Here is an 18,453-nt window from a genome sequence, read left to right as displayed (position 1 = left end):
ACATACAAAAATCTGTCCTGTTTCTATACACGAAAAACAAACCAACAGGAAGAGAAGTTAAGAAAACAATCCCACTTACAATTGCATCAAAAAGAATAAGATACCAAGAAATAAATTTAACCAAGGAGGTGAAAGTCCTGTATACTGAAAACTTAAGACTTTGATGAAAGAAATCAAGGCAGACACAAATAAATGGAAAGATATTCCATGCTCATGTATTGAAAGAATTACTATTGTTAAAATATCTGTATTACTGAAAGCAATCTACAGATTCAGTGCAGTCCCTATCAAAATCTGAATGGTATTTTTCAAATAGAACAACAACAAAAATCCTAAAATTTGTATGGACACATGAGACCCCCAAATAGCCAAAGCAATCTTCAGAAAGAACAAAGCTGGTTATGTCAATTACTTCTCAAAAACAAAAGATGCCTTGCTTTATAAATATGTCTAACTGGCCTTTGACAGAGGTGTAAGGCAGTTCAGTGGAGGAATGTTAATCTTTTCAATGAATTACCTGCAGTTGAGTATTCATAAGTAAACCAAAATGAACCTCAAGCTAAACCTCATACCTCATGCAAAAATTAACTAAAAATGGCTCATGTACTTTAAAGTATTGAAGGAGAAATCAAAAGCTTTTCAGACAAGCCAAAGCTGAGAGAATTCTGCACCACCAAACCAACTCTCCAACAAATACTAAAGGATATTCTCTAGACAGGAAACACAAAAACGGGGTATAAATTCAAACCCAAAACAATAAAGTAAATGGCAACGGGATCATACTTATCAGTAATTACCTTAAACATAAATGGGTTGAATGCCCCAACCAAAAGACAAAGACTGGCTGAATGGATACAAAAACAAGACCCCTACATATGTTGTCTACAAGAGACCCACCTCAAAACAGGGGACACATACAGACTGAAAGTGAAGGGCTGGAAAAAGATTTTCCATGCAAATAGGGACCAAAAGAAAGCAGGAGTAGCAATACTCATATCAGATAAAATAGACTTTAAAACAAAGGCTGTGAAAAGAGACAAAGAAGGTCACTACATAATGATCAAAGGATCAATCCAAGAAGAAGATATAACAATTATAAATATATATGCACCCAACACGGGAGCACCGCAGTATGAAAGGAGAAATTAACAATAACGCAATAATAGTGGGAGACTTTAATACCCCACTCACACCTATGGATAGATCAACTAAACAGAAAATTAACAAGGAAACACAAACTTTTAATGATACAATAGACCAGTTAGACCTAATTGATATCTATAGGACATTTCATCCCAAAACAATGAATTTCACCTTTTTGTCAAGTGCACATGGAACCTTCTCCAGGATAGATCACATCTTGGGCCATAAAGCTAGCCTTGGTAAATTCAAAAAAATAGAAATCATTCCAAGCATCTTTTCTGACCACAATGCAGTAAGATTAGACCTCAATTACAGGAGAAAAATTATTAAAAATTCCAACATATGGAGGCTGAACAACATGCTGCTGAATAACCAACAAATCACAGAAGAAATCAAAATTTGCATAGAAACGAATGAAAATGAAAAGACAACAACCCAAAACCTGTGGGACACGGTAAAAGCAGTCCTAAGGGGAAAGTTCATAGCAATACAGGCACACCTCAAGAAACAAGAAAAAAGTCAAATAAATAACTTAACTCTACACCTAAAGCAACTAGAAAAGGAAGAAATGAAGAACCCCAGGGTTAGTAGAAGGAAAGAAATCTTAAAAATTAGAGCAGAAATAAATGCAAAAGAAACAAAAGAGACCATAGCAAAAATCAACAAAACCAAAAGCTGGTTCTTTGAAAGGATAAATAAAATTGACAAACCATTAGCCAGACTCATCAAGAAACAAAGGCAGAAAAATCAAATCAATAAAATTAGAAACGAAAATGGAGAGATCACAACAGACAACACAGAAATACAAAGGATCATAAGAGACTACTATCAACAATTATATGCCAATAAAATGGACAACGTGGAAGAAATGGACAAATTCTTAGAAAAGTACACCTTTCCAAAACTCAACCAGGAAGAAATAGAAAATCTTAACAGACCCATCACAAGCATGGAAATTGAAACTGTAATCAAAAATCTTCCAGCAAACAAAAGCCCAGGTCCAGACAGCTTCACAGCTGAATTCTACCAAAAATTTAGAGAAGAGCTAACACCTATCCTGCTCAAACTCTTCCAGAAAATTGCAGAGGAAGGTAAACTTCCAAACTCATTCTATGAGGCCACCATCACCCTAATACCAAAACCTGACAAAGATGCCACAAAAAAAGAAAACTACAGGCCAATATCACTGATGAACATAGATGCAAAAATCCTTAACAAAATTCTAGCAATCAGAATCCAACAACACATTAAAAAGATCATACACCATGACCAAGTGGGCTTTCTCCCAGGGATGCAAGGATTCTTCAATATCTGCAAATCAATCAATGTAATACACCACATTAACAAATTGAAAAATAAAAACCATATGATTATCTCAATAGATGCAGAGAAAGCCTTTGACAAAATTCAACATCCATTTATGATAAAAACTCTCCAGAAAGCAGGAATAGAAGGAACGTACCTCAACATAATAAAACCTATATATGACAAACCCACAGCAAACATTATCCTCAATGGTGAAAAATTGAAAGCATTTCCTCTAAAGACAGAACAAGACAAGGGTGCCCACTTTCACCATTACTATTCAACATAGTTTTGGAAGTTTTGGCCACAGCAATCAGAGCAGAAAAAAAAATAAAAGGAATCCAAATTGGAAAAGAAGTAAAACTCTCACTGTTTGCAGATGACATAGATCCTCTACATAGAAAACCCTAAAGACTCCACTAGAAAATTACTAGAACTAATCAATGACTATAGTAAAGTTGCAGGATATAAAATCAACACACAGAAATCCCTTGCATTCCTATACACTAATAATGAGAAAACAGAAAGAGAAATTAAGGAAACAATTCCATTCACCATTGCAACGGAAAGAATAAAATACTTAGGAATATATCTACCTAAAGAAACTAAAGACCTATACATAGAAAACTATAAAACACTGGTGAAAGAAATCAAAGAGGACACTAATAGATGGAGAAATATACCATGTTCATGGATTGGAAGAATCAATATAGTGAAAATGAGTATACTACCCAAAGCAATTTATAGATTCAATGCAATCCCTATCAAGCTACCAACAGTATTCTTCACAGAGCTAGAACAAATAATTTCACAATTTGTATGGAAATACAAAAAACCTCAAATAGCCAAAGTGATCTTGAGAAAGAAGAATGGAACTGGAGGAATCAACCTACCTGACTTCAGGCTCTACTACAAAGCCACAGTTATCAAGACAGTATGGTACTGGCACAAAGACAGAAATATAGATCAATGGAACAAAATAGAAAGCCCAGAGATAAATCCACGCACATATGGACACCTTATCTTTGACAAAGGAGGCAAGAATATACAATGGATTAAAGACAATCTCTTTAACAAGTGGTGCTGGGAAATCTGGTCAACCACTTGTAAAAGAATGAAACTAGAACACTTTCTAACACCATACACAAAAATAAACTCAAAATGGATTAAAGATCTAAACGTAAGACCAGAAACTATAAAACTCCTAGAGGAGAACATAGGCAAAACACTCTCTGACATACATCACAGCAGGATCCTCTATGACCCACCTCCCAGAATATTAGAAATAAAAGCAAAAATAAACAAATGGGACCTAATTAACCTTAAAAGCTTCTGCACATCAAAGGAAACAATTAGCAAGGTGAAAAGACAGCCTTCAGAATGGGAGAAAATAATAGCAAATGAAGCAACTGACAAACAACTAATCTCAAAAATATACAAGCAACTCCTACAGCTGAACTTCAGGAAAATAAATGACCCAATCAAAAAATGGGCCAAAGAACTAAATAGACATTTCTCCAAAGAAGACATACAGATGGCTAACAAACACATGAAAAGATGCTCAACATCACTCATTATCAGAGAAATGCAAATCAAAACCACTATGAGGTACCATTTCACCCCAGTCAGAATGGCTGCGATCCAAAAGTCTACAAATAATCAATGCTGGAGAGGGTGTGGAGAAAAGGGAAGCCTCTTACACTGTTGGTGGGAATGCAAACTAGTACAGCCACTATGGAGAACAGTGTGGAGATTCCTTTAAAAACTGGAAATAGAACTGCCTTATGATCCAGCAATCCCACTGCTGGGCATACACACTGAGGAAACCAGAAGGGAAAGAGACACGTGTACCCCAATGTTCATCGCAGCACTGTTTATAATAGCCAGGACATGGAAGCAACCTAGATGTCCATCAGCAGATGAATGGATAAGAAAGCGGTGGTACATATACACAATGGAGTATTACTCAGCCATTAAAAAGAATACATTTGAATCAGTTCTAATGAGGTGGATGAAACTGGAGCCTATTATACAGAGTGAAGTAAGCCAGAAGGAAAAACACCAATACAGTATACTAACACATATATATGGAATTTAGAAAGATGGTAACGATAACCCTGTGTACGAGACAGCAAAAGAGACACTGATGTATAGAACAGTCTTATGGACTCTGTGGGAGAGGGAGAGGGTGGGAAGATTTGGGAGAATGGCATTGAAACATGTAAAATATCATGTATGAAACGAGTTGCCAGTCCAGGTTCGATGCACGATACTGGATGCTTGGGGCTAGTGCACTGGGATGACCCAGAGGGATGGTATGGGGAGGGAGGAGGGAGGAGGGTTCAGGATGGGGAACACATGTATACCTGTGGCAGATTCACTTTGATATTTGGCAAAACTAATACAATTATGTAAAGTTTAAAAATAAAATAAAAAAAAAGAAGTTAATCTTGTTTTGCAAATGATCTGTGTACACTACAATTATACATGCCACAGTTTTGGTGTATAGTATTGAATATCATAACTGTGACAATTATGTCAGTTTTGCTAGTCATGTTATTCAAATATTCCTTAAGCCTACTGATTTTTTGTATACTAATAGATTAATCAATTCCTGATAAAGTTGTGTTGAACTTTCTCATTATAATTCTGGATTTATTTATTGGTCAAATAAAACTATACTACTATTTAAAAAAAACTATAAATCTTTTTTTAAAAAAAGGAGGAAGATCTTTGGGATCTAAGCAAAGGGTTCTTAGATTAACACTGATATTATGATCCATAAAAGGGAAAACTAATAAATTGAAACTCATCAAAATAAACTTCTGCTCTGCAAAATACCCTGTTGAGAGGATGAAAACACTGAGGCAATATTTTGCAAACCACATTCTAAAAAAGAACTAGCATTGGAGAATGAAATGGCAACCCACTCCAGTGTTCTTGCCTGGAGAATCCCAGGGACGGGGGAGCCTGATGGGCTGCCGTCTATAGGGTTGCACAGAGTTGGACATGACTGAAGCGACTTAACAGCAGCAGCAGCAGCAGTACCTACAATATATAAGGAACTCTCAAGCCTCAATAGAAATAATAAAGAATCCAATTGGAACATGAGCTAAAGACATGAACAGATATTTCACCAAAAAGAATATATGGCTGACAGGTAAACACATATAGAAGCACATGAAAAGATGTTCAACATCATTAAGCCATTGTTGTTGTTCAGTCATTCAGTCGTGACCTACTCTTTGTGGCCCTGTGGTCTGCGGCACATCAAGCTTCCCTGTCCTTCACCATCACTGAAGCTTGCTCAAACTCATATCAACTGAGTCAGTGATGCGATTCAACCATCTATCCTCTGTCATTCCCTTAAGCCATTCAGTTCAGTTCAGTTCAGTTCAGTTCACTCAGTCATGTCCGACTCTTTGCGACCCCATGAACTGCAGCACGCCAGGCCTCCCTGTCCATCACCAACTCTCGGAGTTCACTCAAACTCACGTCCATCGAGTCAGTGATGCCATCCACCTATCTCATCCTCTGTTGTCTCCTAGTCCCTCCCAGCATCAGAATCTTTTCCAACGAGTCAACTCTTTTCATAAGGTGGCCAAAGTACTGGAGTTTCAGCTTTAGCATCATTCCTTCCAAAGAACACCCAGGACTGATCTCCTTTAGGATGGACTGGTTGGATCTCCTTGCAGTCCAAGGGACTCTCAAGAGTCTTCTTCAACACCACAGTTCAAAAGCATCAATTCTTCGGCGCTCAGCCTTCTTCACAGTCCAACTCTCACATCCATACATGACCACAGGAAAAACCATAGCCTTGACTAGACGAACCTTTGTTGGCAAAGTAATGTCTCTGCTTTTCAATATGCTATCTAGGTTGGTCATAGCTTTTCTTCCAGGGAGCAAGTGTCTTTTAATTTCAGGGATGCAGGCACCATCTGCAGTGATTTTGGAGCCCCAAAAAATAAAGTCTGACACTGTTTCCACTGTTTCCCCACAATGCTGCTGCTACTGCTGCTAAGTCGCTTCAGTCGTGTCTGACTCTGTGTGACCCCATGGACTGCAGCCTACTAGGCTCCCCCGTCCCTGGGATTCTCCAGGCAAGAACACTGGAGTGGGTTGCCATTTCCTTCTCCAATGCATGAAAGTGAAAAGTGAAAGTGAAGTCGCTCAGTCGTGTCCGACTCCTAGCGACCCCGTGGACTGCAGCCTACCAGGCTCCTCCATCCATGGGATTCTCCAGGCAAGAGTACTGGAGTGGGGTGCCATTGCCTTCTCCTTTCCCCACAATAGGGAAATGCAAATTAAAACCACATGAGATGTGACTGCATACCTATCCAGATGGCTAAAATAAAAACAGCAGCAACACCAAATGCTGGTGAGGATGTGATGAACCTGTATCACTAATACATTGCTGGTAGGAGTATAAAAGCCCACTCCAGAAAACAGGCAGTTTTTCATAAAATTGAACATGCAGTTAGCAGAAGAATCAGCAACTGTACTCTTGGACATTCATCCCAGAAAAACTTATGTTCACTCAAAAGTCTCTATGTGAATGTTCATAGCAGCTTTATTCAGAATAACCCCAGACGGGAAAGACTCAGATGTCCTACAACCGGCGAATGACTAAACAAACTGTGAAGACAGCAGCCTTGGACTTGCCAAGGTGCCCCTGCCTATGGAGGGCCCTTCTTGATTTAAAGGACACCTCCATCCATTGAGACAGGGAGCTGGAGTGGACGACTTTACACATCTTAATTTCTTACAAGTGTTCTTCTGATTGTTTCCACAGAGAAGCAACTCCCCCTTTTCCTTGTCTGTTTTCTTCACTCATGGAAATGGGGAAAGTGGGGGGTTTCCCAAAGAGTAGGCTCCTTATAAATATGTGCGGGAGAGATGAGGCATTTTTCTTTAGAAGCTTCATGAAAACACAGTTCATTATAGACCACTGTCATGGTTTTAAATCTGATAGTCTTTTCCTAGAGCAAAAATTATGGGGGGAAGTGGAGAAAGAAGGTGGTAGGAGAAAAAGGAAGGAAGGGTGAAGATACCATTGTTTAAATCTTTCTTGTTTTGTTTCCCTTTTTGGCAATAGATGTTTATTCAAATTTTTAAAATGTGCCTCCTTGACCTTCTCCCTAAAAAGAAGTCTGATGATGAATTATACCAGAAGATTCTTTCAAAGCAAGAAAATGTAAGTCTTCAACCTATATTGCAAAGTAACTTAAAAATAGTTTATTAAGATATATAAAACATAATATCATAGGAAAGTATCTTTTATGTATAAAAATACTTTATTACAACATACAGTTTTCAACACAATATAATGGTATATAAAGCTATAGGTATAAATATAAAGATAACAATATATATTATTAAAATGTGGAAAAATATTGGAAGTAGGAAAAAAGAATGTCAGTCATATCCAGTACTCAAAGAGAACCACTATTGATGTTATTTTCTGTACAGTTTGGGGGAATTTTAAAATATATACTTGGTTTATTAGTTACAACTCTTAACACCACTTTGCATTCTTCTCGCCTTCTATACAACCTTTATATTGTTTTATGCACAGCAAAACGAATCAGGGCAGTAGAGGTTGATACCATGGTCTGTCTTTCACAAACTCTCAGAATGCTAGGTTTTTCATTTGTGCCATGGGATAGTAATTCCTGTCCTACGGGATTACAGAAAGGAGAAGAGAGTTGTGTATGAGACATGTAGCAAAGTAGCAGCTCAGTTCAGTTCAGTCGCTCAGTCATGTCTGACTCTTTGTGACCCCATGGACTATAGCATGCCAGGCCTCCTGTCCATCACCAACTCCCAGGGTTTACCCAAATTCATGCCCATTGAGTTGGTGATGCCATCCAACCATCTCATCCTCTGTCGTCCCCTTCTCCTCCTGCCTTCAATCTTATTCAGCATCAGGGTCTTTTCAAATGAGTCACCTCTTCACATCAGGTGGCCAAAGTATTGGAGTTTCAGCTTCAACATCAGTCCTTCCAATGAACACTCAGTAGCAGCTAGACACTGATTATATGATCTTTGCCATCATCATCAATATCATTGCCATTATTATCATAATAATAGCATCACTATCATCAATGTCACCATCACCAGCACCATCTTTGTTATTGTCATAATCATTCTTATGATGACCATCACCACCGTTATCATTATCTTCATTGTCATTCTTATCACTGTCAGCACCACCACCATCACCATGCTTCTCCTTATTTCCAAAAGCACTACCAACATTTCATCATCACCACCACCGTGTTGACATCACTCTTATTACTCCCATCACCAGCATCATCTGCGTCATTATCATCTTCATCACCGTGACCATCACCCCCTCCACCATCATCCTCATCATCGTCACTCCATCATTGTCATCACCCTCACTGCCGCCATCACCATTATCTTCATCACAGTCACCATTGTCATCCTTAGCACCACCACCATGAGGTTCGGGAGACTGGGAAAGAATGTTTCGTCTTCATTCCTCTGGATTCCATGTGGGAGGATCCATCACTACCTCCCTAGGAAAAGGCAGACCATCTTCATTTTTCTTGTCATCATCCTGGGTACCACCACCATTGTGATCATCAGGCAGTGCACACAGGGCTTTACATGTAATCTTCACAGCAGCCCTGTGAGTGGCCATCATTATTTTTGTTTACAGCTGAGGAAGTTGAGGTTCAATGAGTCTAAATGACTCTCCAACAACAAAAAATATTGATTATGTGGTGATACTTGCAGTTATATGAGTAATGAAACAATGTCGTATGTCATATAGCAAGAATAAGAGCTTTGGTGTCTGCAGGTCTGGGATCAAATCTCACCTCTACCACTTACAGAGCATTTTAATTATTATAGTGGCTACTATTCACTGAATGTCATCTGTCTGAGTACTTTAAATGCATTCTTTCCTTTAATATTGACAGCAGCCTTAGAACCTCTGTATGAGGATGAGAAGTACCCAGAAATGGCAGCTGCTTTGGAGAGAAGCAGATAATGCATGCAGTTGGAAGAGTGGGTCTCTGGAGTCCATGGGCCTAAGGGACCTAACCTAGCATACCGCTTGCTACTGGGGAACTTTGGACAAGATATCTCAACTTCCCATAGATGAGTTTCCTCAGCTAGAAAGGAACCCTCATTTCTTTCTGGTAGAGTTACTGTAGAGAATTAGAAGCCACATATGACTTCCACTTGGACAATCAACAGCAGTTTTCCTAATGAACCTGAACCCACACCAGTGAACACAGGTCTGGAGAAAACAGAACTGCCACCCACATTCTATGTGGGGTTTTGAAAGACTCCATACATAGACTTCTCCTTTTCCTTCTAAGATCTGATTTAATTGAGAGTGTTGGGGAGACATATATACAAATGTCAGCTTAATTACTGAGAGGAACCTGCTTGCAGGGTGTGACTTAGATATATAGCAATCATGGCTTCCTAACGCTGAATCCGGGATTAACTAAATTGCTTACCTAAATCACTTACTGGCAAAGCTGGGCCACCTCAGACCTCCCCACACACAAGAGGGACCCTTGCTTCCCAGCTCACTCTAGACTGAAGCCACACCAGGGTGGTGGCCTCCCCTGAATGGTCTGTCCCAAAGAGGATGAGGCTGGGCAAGCTAGGCGCTGTGCTCACTTCCTGCTTTTGAACCACCAATGAAATACATATCACTTCCTCCCTGGGGTGTACTAAGTAATCCTTCCCCATGGAAACCAGAGGAGTGGAGAGGAAATATTCCATCCCAACACTCCAGAGTACCATGACATGTTCCTGGAACTTCATCAAGATTGGAAGATACTTTTCATTGTTTTTAAAGTATGGCCTATTTTGGGGGAGGGTGAGGAAAATACAGAAGAAAATACATAATCCAGTATTCCTGAGGCTGTACATTTAATGAGAAAAATAGATTTTTTTCATCAATCCTTCAGTAGGACAATACCCAGAGCATTAATTATCATAAGAAATTTTTATGATAATGTGGTAAAAAATTAAAAGCATTTCTTCTCTAGAATTTAAGATACATTTTCTTTTTCTTTTTCTTTTTTTCTCCAGGATTTGGAGGAATTAGAAAAGAGACTTCAGGTCAAGCTGTCAAACACAGAGATGTTGGGTGGCGGTGACTCCGAATACATCACCCTGGCAGATGTGGAAAAGAAGGAAAGAGAATATTCTGAGCAGCTAATAGCTAATGTATGTGGTGGATTTTCTTTCCCCTATAAAAAGCATGGTTTCTGGGACAGTTCATTTGGCAAGATTAAAGAGCTGGTACCTAGAAGCATGTTTAATACTCAAATTCTCTGTTGTATTTGAGTATTAAATATACCCTGGAGCCAAGGATCCCGTTTCTGAAGTTAAGCGATAGAGAAGGTATAATTAAGGGGCCAAGATTTACTGAGGGAGTCTTTTTTTTTTTCCTTTAATGAATTCTCCTTGTTTAAATTTTAGATGGATCTTTTTATCATTCAAAGCAAATATCGCCCTAACCCTCTGTGACATTACTGCCCTGTGGGTTAGAGCAGATGCCAGCTGCTAACTGCTCAAACTCCAGGCATCACTAATAAAAGCATGTTTTAAATTCCAAAGAGGATGAATGGTTTAGTCACTAAGTTGTGTCCAACTCTTGCAATTCCATGGACTGTAGCCTGCCAGGGTCCTCTGTCCATGGGATTCTCCAGGCAAGACTACTGGAGTAGGTTGCCATTTCCTTCTCCAGGGGATCTTCCCAACCCAGGAATTGAACCCAGGTCTCCTGAATTGCAGGCAGATTCTTTATGGATTGAGCTATGAGGATGGCTCAATCATCCTCAAGAGGATGGCTTCCCTCAAATTCTCTTTTTTGCTTTGACATTCTACTACCCACTGTTCACATATTCTGAATTAAACAAATATTTCCTTGGCACCCAGGTGTTATGCTGGACACTAGAAATTTACAATGAACTTAGACCTGGCCCTTGTGGGAAGATGCTCAGGCCAGTCTGGTGGGGGTACCAATAGGTGAGCAGGTGAGGACTTTGTGGCTTACAGGGACCATGATAGATGGATATATGGGAAGCCTGAGGTACAGTGCAGGGAGCAATTCATTTTACTCTCTAGAGTTAGGAAAGTCTGAATAGAAGAAAGAGCCATGATGAGGTTTTGGGGGAAGTGTGGATGGATGCTGTCCAGTGGGTGGGCAGAGAAGGGAGCCAGGGCAGGAAGCAGGCTGAGCAAGATAAAGCCAGAGGTCTTCCCTGAGGGCTTTCATCTCATGCCAAGGAGATGGGAGTCACTGAAGTGGCAGAGGGTGGCTTGGTTCATTCTGTTTTAGAAGCACTGCTTAGGCTGCTGAACAGAGGGTCGTTAGGAGTTTGGGGGCTAATCCAGTAGGAATTTCAGGAAAACATTTGCAGTAGGGATGGAGAGGTAAGAAAAAGTGGGAGAGCTGAGAGGGTTGTGTCTGAGGAGGTGATGGTGGGAAGAAGAGGGTGTAGAGCGTCAGGTCTATGGAAATAAAGACCCCAGTATGACAGGAAGTCAGGAGGGAAAATGCTGAATGTGGCTTGATACCTTGAGTTGGAGATGCCTGGAGATGGAGCGTCTCCACTGAGCTCAGGTAAGTAGGAGCACACGGAGAACAAGGATGTCCGAGATGAGAAAGCTCAGGGAGGGTGCTTAACCCAGATTCCAGCGGTCCGTGGTCTCCCCAGAGCAGTGGAACATCTTGTCCTTGTCTGACCATTTCAAGCAGAGGATTGATAGTTCTCAGGAGATTCTCTAACATATTGGCAGCATCCAATAATGGAGATGCCCCTGGCCCAGGAGTACCGGGAAGCCTGGCATGCTGCAGTCCAGGGGGTCCAAAGAGCTGGATACAACTGAGCGGCTGAACAACAAAATTGGTATCATCCAATAACAGAAATGCCTGTGGTCCAGAAGTGCATGTAGAAGGGGTAGTAAAAAGCCTTATGCCAAATCTTGGATCCTGCGAGCATTGAAGGAGCAAGATTCAAGAAGAATCAAAACAAGAAGCAGAGTCTAGACCTTGAAGAACCAGGAGAAAATCATGTCATGAATGCTAAGGGAATTATGAGTTTTTCAGAACAATAGAGTGGGCATCCTGGTTCTCTGAGATAGGAAGAGAAGATGCAGAGCTGCCTCTTCTGGGACGTAGAACTCTGTTTCCAGATGTGCGGGAATTCACAGATGATAGTCCACCTTCATCCTCTGTTGTAGATGCTTGGATGGCATCACCGACTCAATCAACGTGAGTCTGAGTAAACTGCGGGAGTTGGTGACAGACAGGGAGGCCAGGTGTGCTGCAGTTCATGGGGTTGCAAAGAGTCGGACACGACTGAGTGACTGAACTGAATTGAGTCCACCTTCTGGGATAGCGGTTGGAAAGGAGGTCATCTGATGGGATGAGAAGGGCAAGAGCAGGGTGTGAATGTGAGTGAGGAGGTGACGGGGGTCTATAAAGGGTCTGCTGAGCTACCATGAGGCCCGGGAGATGGGAGACAAAATTTTCAAAGAGGTGCCAGTTCTTACAGGTCTAGGCTTTCTCCTGGCCATGCCCAGGAGAGATGGCTGGTTTGATTGACTCAGAGTTTCAGGTCTCCATCTGTCTGTACCCATAGCAGCAAGATCAGCATGGACTTCTGATACCACTAAGCTCTGACTCTCCCATGTGCTGCTGAGCGAGAAATGTCCATCTTGGCATCTGAGGGGTGGAGCCAAGCTAGAGAAAACCACCGCCGTGGGAGCTGAAGGGACCTGAATCCAATCCCCCTCTTCCTCTTGACTCTTGGCCAGTGACCTAACTACCTGAGCCTGTTTCTTGTCCTTCCAATACATATTTTATCTAGAAATGAGATGTGTGACACGTGGAGCCTGGCATATAACCTGCATGCCATAAAGAAAAGTTGTTATGACTCCAGATGTCATTCTTTGAGCTCTGGGAGGCTGCATTGACAAAAATTTAGCCCTCAACACTAAACCACTTGGAGATTTCCTGCTCTGCTCTCAGTAAGATGGGGAGAAAAGTGTTAGTTGCTCAGTCGTGTATGACCCTTTGTGACCCAATGGACTGTAGCCCACCAGGCTCCCCTGTCCATGGAATTCTCCAAGCAAGAATACTGGACTGGGTTGCTGTGCCCTCCTCCAGGGCAACCTCCAGGGCAACCTCCCCTCCCAACCCAGGTCACCTGCATTGCAGGCAGATTCTTTACAGTCTGAGCCACCAGGGAAGCCCAAGGTTGAGGAAAGGGGAAAAGATTGGAAAGCAAAATGTTTTTATGGTTATCATCGTCTCTGCCATACTGTTCTTTTGTACTTTTAGGGCAATAATTAATATTTAAATGGCCATCCATGCTTTTATTTCCAGGATGGATTTAATCCCTTTTAAAGATCCGGAAGCTTCCAGGAGGACACTGTTGAATTTCATGAGCCCCTCCCCTCCCCTCCCCATCCCAGGCAGCAATCACAGGCTGTTTTTCTTAAGCAGCTGTCTTTCAGCTGCTTAAGCTGGGGAATCTCATTGTGTTTTCCTTCCTTATCAGCCATACACTGGTGTTTGCTGAAAAGCTGCCTTGAAACTGACTGGCACTCACAAAAGAACGAGGAGGAACTTCTGGAGAATGTGATTGTTGCCAAGATAACTTGCTCCGACTTGTGGAAGTGTTTAGAATCTGAGTTTGTGATAAGGGGTGAATAGTAATGCTCAAGCCTGAACCAGACAGCTTTATACCTTTCTTAAATAAGTTTTCTCTCCCCCACCTCTTGCTTCTCATTCTCATTTCACAGATGGAAGCTTTCTGGAAACAGATGGAAAACATCCAGCACTTTCTGGTGGACCAGTTTAAGTGTTCCAGCTCCAAAGCCCGACAGCTCATGATGACTCTGACAGAAAGAATGATTGCAGCTGAAGGGCTGTTGCGTGATTCTCAGGATTTGCAGGCTCTGGTAATACTGGAAGGGGCAGGGAGGGAACGTGATATTCAGACTAGATATATGGAATCAGAAGCTTGGAGGGCTGCAGGGATAGTTAAGTTCCACACCCGTGTACTGTAGATGGGGATACAGAAGCCAGAGAAAAGCAGTGCATCCATTTGTCCATCTATCCATCCATCAGGCATTTATCTATCCATCTGTCTATCCATCCGTCTGTCCATCTGTCCATCAGTCACAGAGATCTGTACATCTCTCCATCCATTCATCCATCCATCCATTCATCCATCCGTCCATTCCATTAATAGAAAAGCCTGCCAGCTCCATGTCACTACAGCATGGAACATTGGTTCTCAATTCTGGCTGCACATTGAGGTTATCTGAGGAGGTTGAAAAAGTACTGCTGTTTAAATCCAAGATGGGTCCCTCTCCCAGAGATTCTGACTTAATCAGTCTAGGATTTTTAAGGTTCCAGCTGACCACAATGAGCAATCAAAATTGATGCCCACTGGTGGATGGAGCTTTGGGTAGCTCTCCTGATGGCCCCATGTATCATCACCAAGGGAGCTTAAAATAATGCCTGTGCCCCAGGCCTTTTGCACAGAAATCCAGTCTGATTGGTCTGAAGTGAAGGTTCTGGCATTGCCAGTTTTAAACCCCCTGCCCCAACGATTCTCATGTGTAACTGGGAATACCAACCACTGGTTCAGAGGAATCCACAAATCCAAATCCAACTTTAAATCTAAGCTTACCCAGTTGAAGCTGTGTGATCTTGAATCAGTTACTTAACCCCTCTGAGCTTTGATTACTGATAAAAAAATTCCATCCCAGGAGTTGCTGCAGGCAGGGCCCTGGGAAATGCTCAGAAACTCATAGTCACCATGGGGTTTTGCCCTGGAAGTTTTGGACTAGCCTGGCTGTATGTAAAGCCCAGGACACTATGCACCTATTAACCCTTTCTCTGACCTTGAGAACTCATAAGCTCAGACCCATGCACCCGCCCAGGTCACACCTGACTCAGAAACCTGCAGCAGCCGCCCTGCCCTCTGCTCAAAGACTCAGCTCCTCAGAGAGGAGATGGTCCTGTCGAATCGAGAGGTTCCTGCTGCTTCTGCACAAACCGCTCTGTTCCTCAAAGTGTGGTCCACAAACCGGCAGCATCAGCATCGCCTGAGAGCTGGTTAGAAATGCAGAATCTTGTCCCCCTCCCGAATCAGGGTCTGCATTATAACAAATTCCCAGCTGCACGGAGCTGTTTGAGAACTTTCTCTGCTTTTGCTTATCATGTACACGTTGTTTCTTTTCTCTCCTCTGCACTGCTGAAAGATAGACACAGATATTTCATTCCCAGTGAGCAGAGGGACCAGCCAAGCAACGCACCTGGGACCCCTATACTGTCTAATAACATCCCTCAGCCTGTGCCCCAAACTTCCTGGTTTGCTGTCCAAGCCCCTTTGAATTGGACTTTAATTTGATAAGGCTGCCGATATGAATGCTCATCAAAGGAGAAAGATTTTTTTCCTTTTACTCTTTTTTCTTTGTATTTAATTATTATTCCATCAGCAGGATATTGATGCCGGGGGGAAAAAATGGTATCCTTAGCTGACACTGGCCCAAATATTAGCCAGTCACTCCAGAGAGGAAGAAGGGGAAGAATTTTCTCCAGGTTATCAGTAGGTCCTTCCTTCAGTCAGCATTTCATGAGCACCTACTGTGTGCCACATCCTGTTACAGAAACCGTGCTGCAGACTTGAGCTAGAATCCTGACCCATTCCACAGTTGCCTGTTATTAGCCGTGCGACATTGGGCAGGTAACTTAACCTCTCTGGGACTCAGTTTCATCATCTGTAAAATGGGAATCCAAATAGCATCAGCTCTGAGAGTGTTAGAAAGCAGATAACAGGTAACGCCTTTACAACAGAGCCTGACCCAGTGGGAGTGCTCAGTATGTGCTAGTGATTGGATTCTGGCAGGTCACATGTCAGCAGGGGAAAGAGATAGAAACAAATCATTGTCATGATGTGTGAAAAGGCTGTAATCTTTGTTTGTACAGAAGTGGGACAGCTGGGCTCTGCCTGTATCCTATGCACCAAAAATAAAAAGTAGCTTCTGTATGATGGAGTCTGTTGACGATAAGCTCCAGAAGAATTTTAAATTCCCAAGCTAGTGACATCTGAGTGTTCTGGCCTGGGCAGTCAGAACGTATCACATAGCATCGCTGAATATCAGAACTGGAAGAGCCCTAGAAAGGGCCCCAGAGGTCATCAGAATCAGTCTCTAGGGATGTTCAAGAGAAAGAGGATGCCAGGAGAGAGGTGGGCACCTGCTGTAGATAACTGGAACAGCAGCTTGCATTCACCAGCACCTGCTATCTTCTGGTCGCTATTTTAAGTGCTATACATATTTTGATTTATTTTATGATCACATACACTCTGTAAGTCACATCCACTGTGCCCAAGACTGTGCAGGTCTGGAGTCAGGTTTGAGGCTGGGTACATTTGAGGACCAGCTACACTCAGAGCCAGCAGTGGCCCCTGCACCTCCCGTGCAAGTCCTTGTCCCCCTCCCGCCGCCCATCTTATGCTCCTGTGTTCCTGCTCACCTCTCTCCACGCCTGTCTTTCCTTAAATATAAATCCAGAGAGTGCACTGTCGCTGCCCAGCCAAGGGGCCTCACTTAGAGGACCATCTTAGAGGTGGCTGCTCTGGACGGGGGACGCCTTCCACTACCCTAGGAGCCTGGCGGGACCGCTTGCCGGCCACTCCTGCACGGAGCGCTTATCCTCTTGCACCCTCTAGTGGTTATGGGGCCACTGATGCCTGTCAGGCTTATTTATTTAATTGGAGGAAGCCCAGCTAAAGGCGGGAGGAGAAGGGGATGACAGAGGATGAAATGGTTGGATGGCATCACCGACTCAATGGACATGAGTTTGAGCAAGCTCTGGGAGTTGGTGATGGACAGGGAGGCCTGGCGTGCTGCAGTCCATGGGGTCACAAAGAGTCAGACATGACTGAGTGAAATGAACTAAACTGAACTGGAGGAAGCCCGCTGTCCTTGGGCTAGTTTGATGGCCTTCCGGAATAAACCTCACCGTTCTTATCTGTAACTAGGGTATCACTGTCCTGGCCCTGTTCACATGTTGTTATAACACAGACCAATGCAGCTCAGTAAACAGTGAGGCCCAGGGCTGCGTGATGGGTATGGCCCAGCTATGGCCCCTGCATCCAGGGTTCTTGGTCCAAACAAGGCACAGGAGCTGTGGAGCTGGGAGGAGGGACCGAAGGGTTGGGGAAAAGCCAAGGAACGACCACCCAGTCCACAGTAGGACCTGGGCAGGCAGAGGAGTGACAGGTCATGGGCAGAGTGTTCCAGGAGGAGGCCCCACATGTGCAAAGGCCCTGCGGAGCTGAGAGCCAGGCATGCTGGGCAGTCCGGAGCAAGGACGGGTGTGGGACCAGGCTGGAGGCCCAGCCAGGCCTGGTTCGGGAATGCTTGTCCACTGTGCCTGGGAGTTTAGATTTGCTTTGAAGGAAGTGATTGTAGGATTTGGGCCTGGGGATGTTAGAGTTACGTTTGCACCCCAGAAAGGCCCTTCCATCTGCCATGCAGGGAGGAGCTGAGGGGGCAGTTTGATGCCAGTAAAGTCAGGGCAGTTGCCCAGGTGGAATTGACCAGGGCCTGAGCTGGGCCTGGCTCTAGGCCAGCAGGAAGGAAATGGAGGGATGTAGAGAAGGCAGGGGTGCTGGTATGATGGGGAGAAGGGCGCTGAGGCTAACTCGGGCCGTGGCCATGGAGTCCCGGGGGCCAGGTGGACCACCCCAGGAGGGAAAGGCATCCTTTCACTGCAACGCAGGGCCTGCGACTCTAACGCCGTGCCTGGGCTCCCATTCTACACGTTTCCTTGAGCTGCTGCTCTTGGAGACAGAAGGACCCTAGACGCAGACCTGCAGGGCCCACCTCTGCCCTTGATGGAAATTTCCCGCATTGGGGAGGCATCTTTTCCGAGGGTTGTGTCCTCAGTGAAGGACAACCCAGTAGGGCTGGTGGACCTGTTCT

At 43.1% G+C, this 18,453-nt stretch overlaps 1 protein-coding gene across 7 annotated transcripts in view; it reads left to right on the top strand.

The window, feature by feature from the left end:
* The window catches only part of EVC (EvC ciliary complex subunit 1), a 104,935-nt gene that overhangs the window by 24,716 nt on the left and 61,766 nt on the right, over nt 1-18,453 (top strand). For all 7 annotated transcript variants that reach the window (XR_009494752.1, XM_005208179.5, XM_059887350.1 and 4 more), the window contains 3 exon segments: nt 7,544-7,642; nt 10,528-10,665; nt 14,254-14,412. Coding sequence is in view for 6 of the 7 variants with exons in the window: in XM_005208179.5 (XP_005208236.2) it covers nt 7,544-7,642; nt 10,528-10,665; nt 14,254-14,412 (396 nt within the window). In the remaining variant the exon portion in view is untranslated.

This window comes from Bos taurus, chromosome 6, assembly GCF_002263795.3.
Source record: "Bos taurus isolate L1 Dominette 01449 registration number 42190680 breed Hereford chromosome 6, ARS-UCD2.0, whole genome shotgun sequence".
Lineage (NCBI taxonomy): Eukaryota > Metazoa > Chordata > Mammalia > Artiodactyla > Bovidae > Bos > Bos taurus.
Note: the sequence above shows the minus strand (reverse complement) of the source record. Positions and strands in the feature narration are given on the sequence as shown.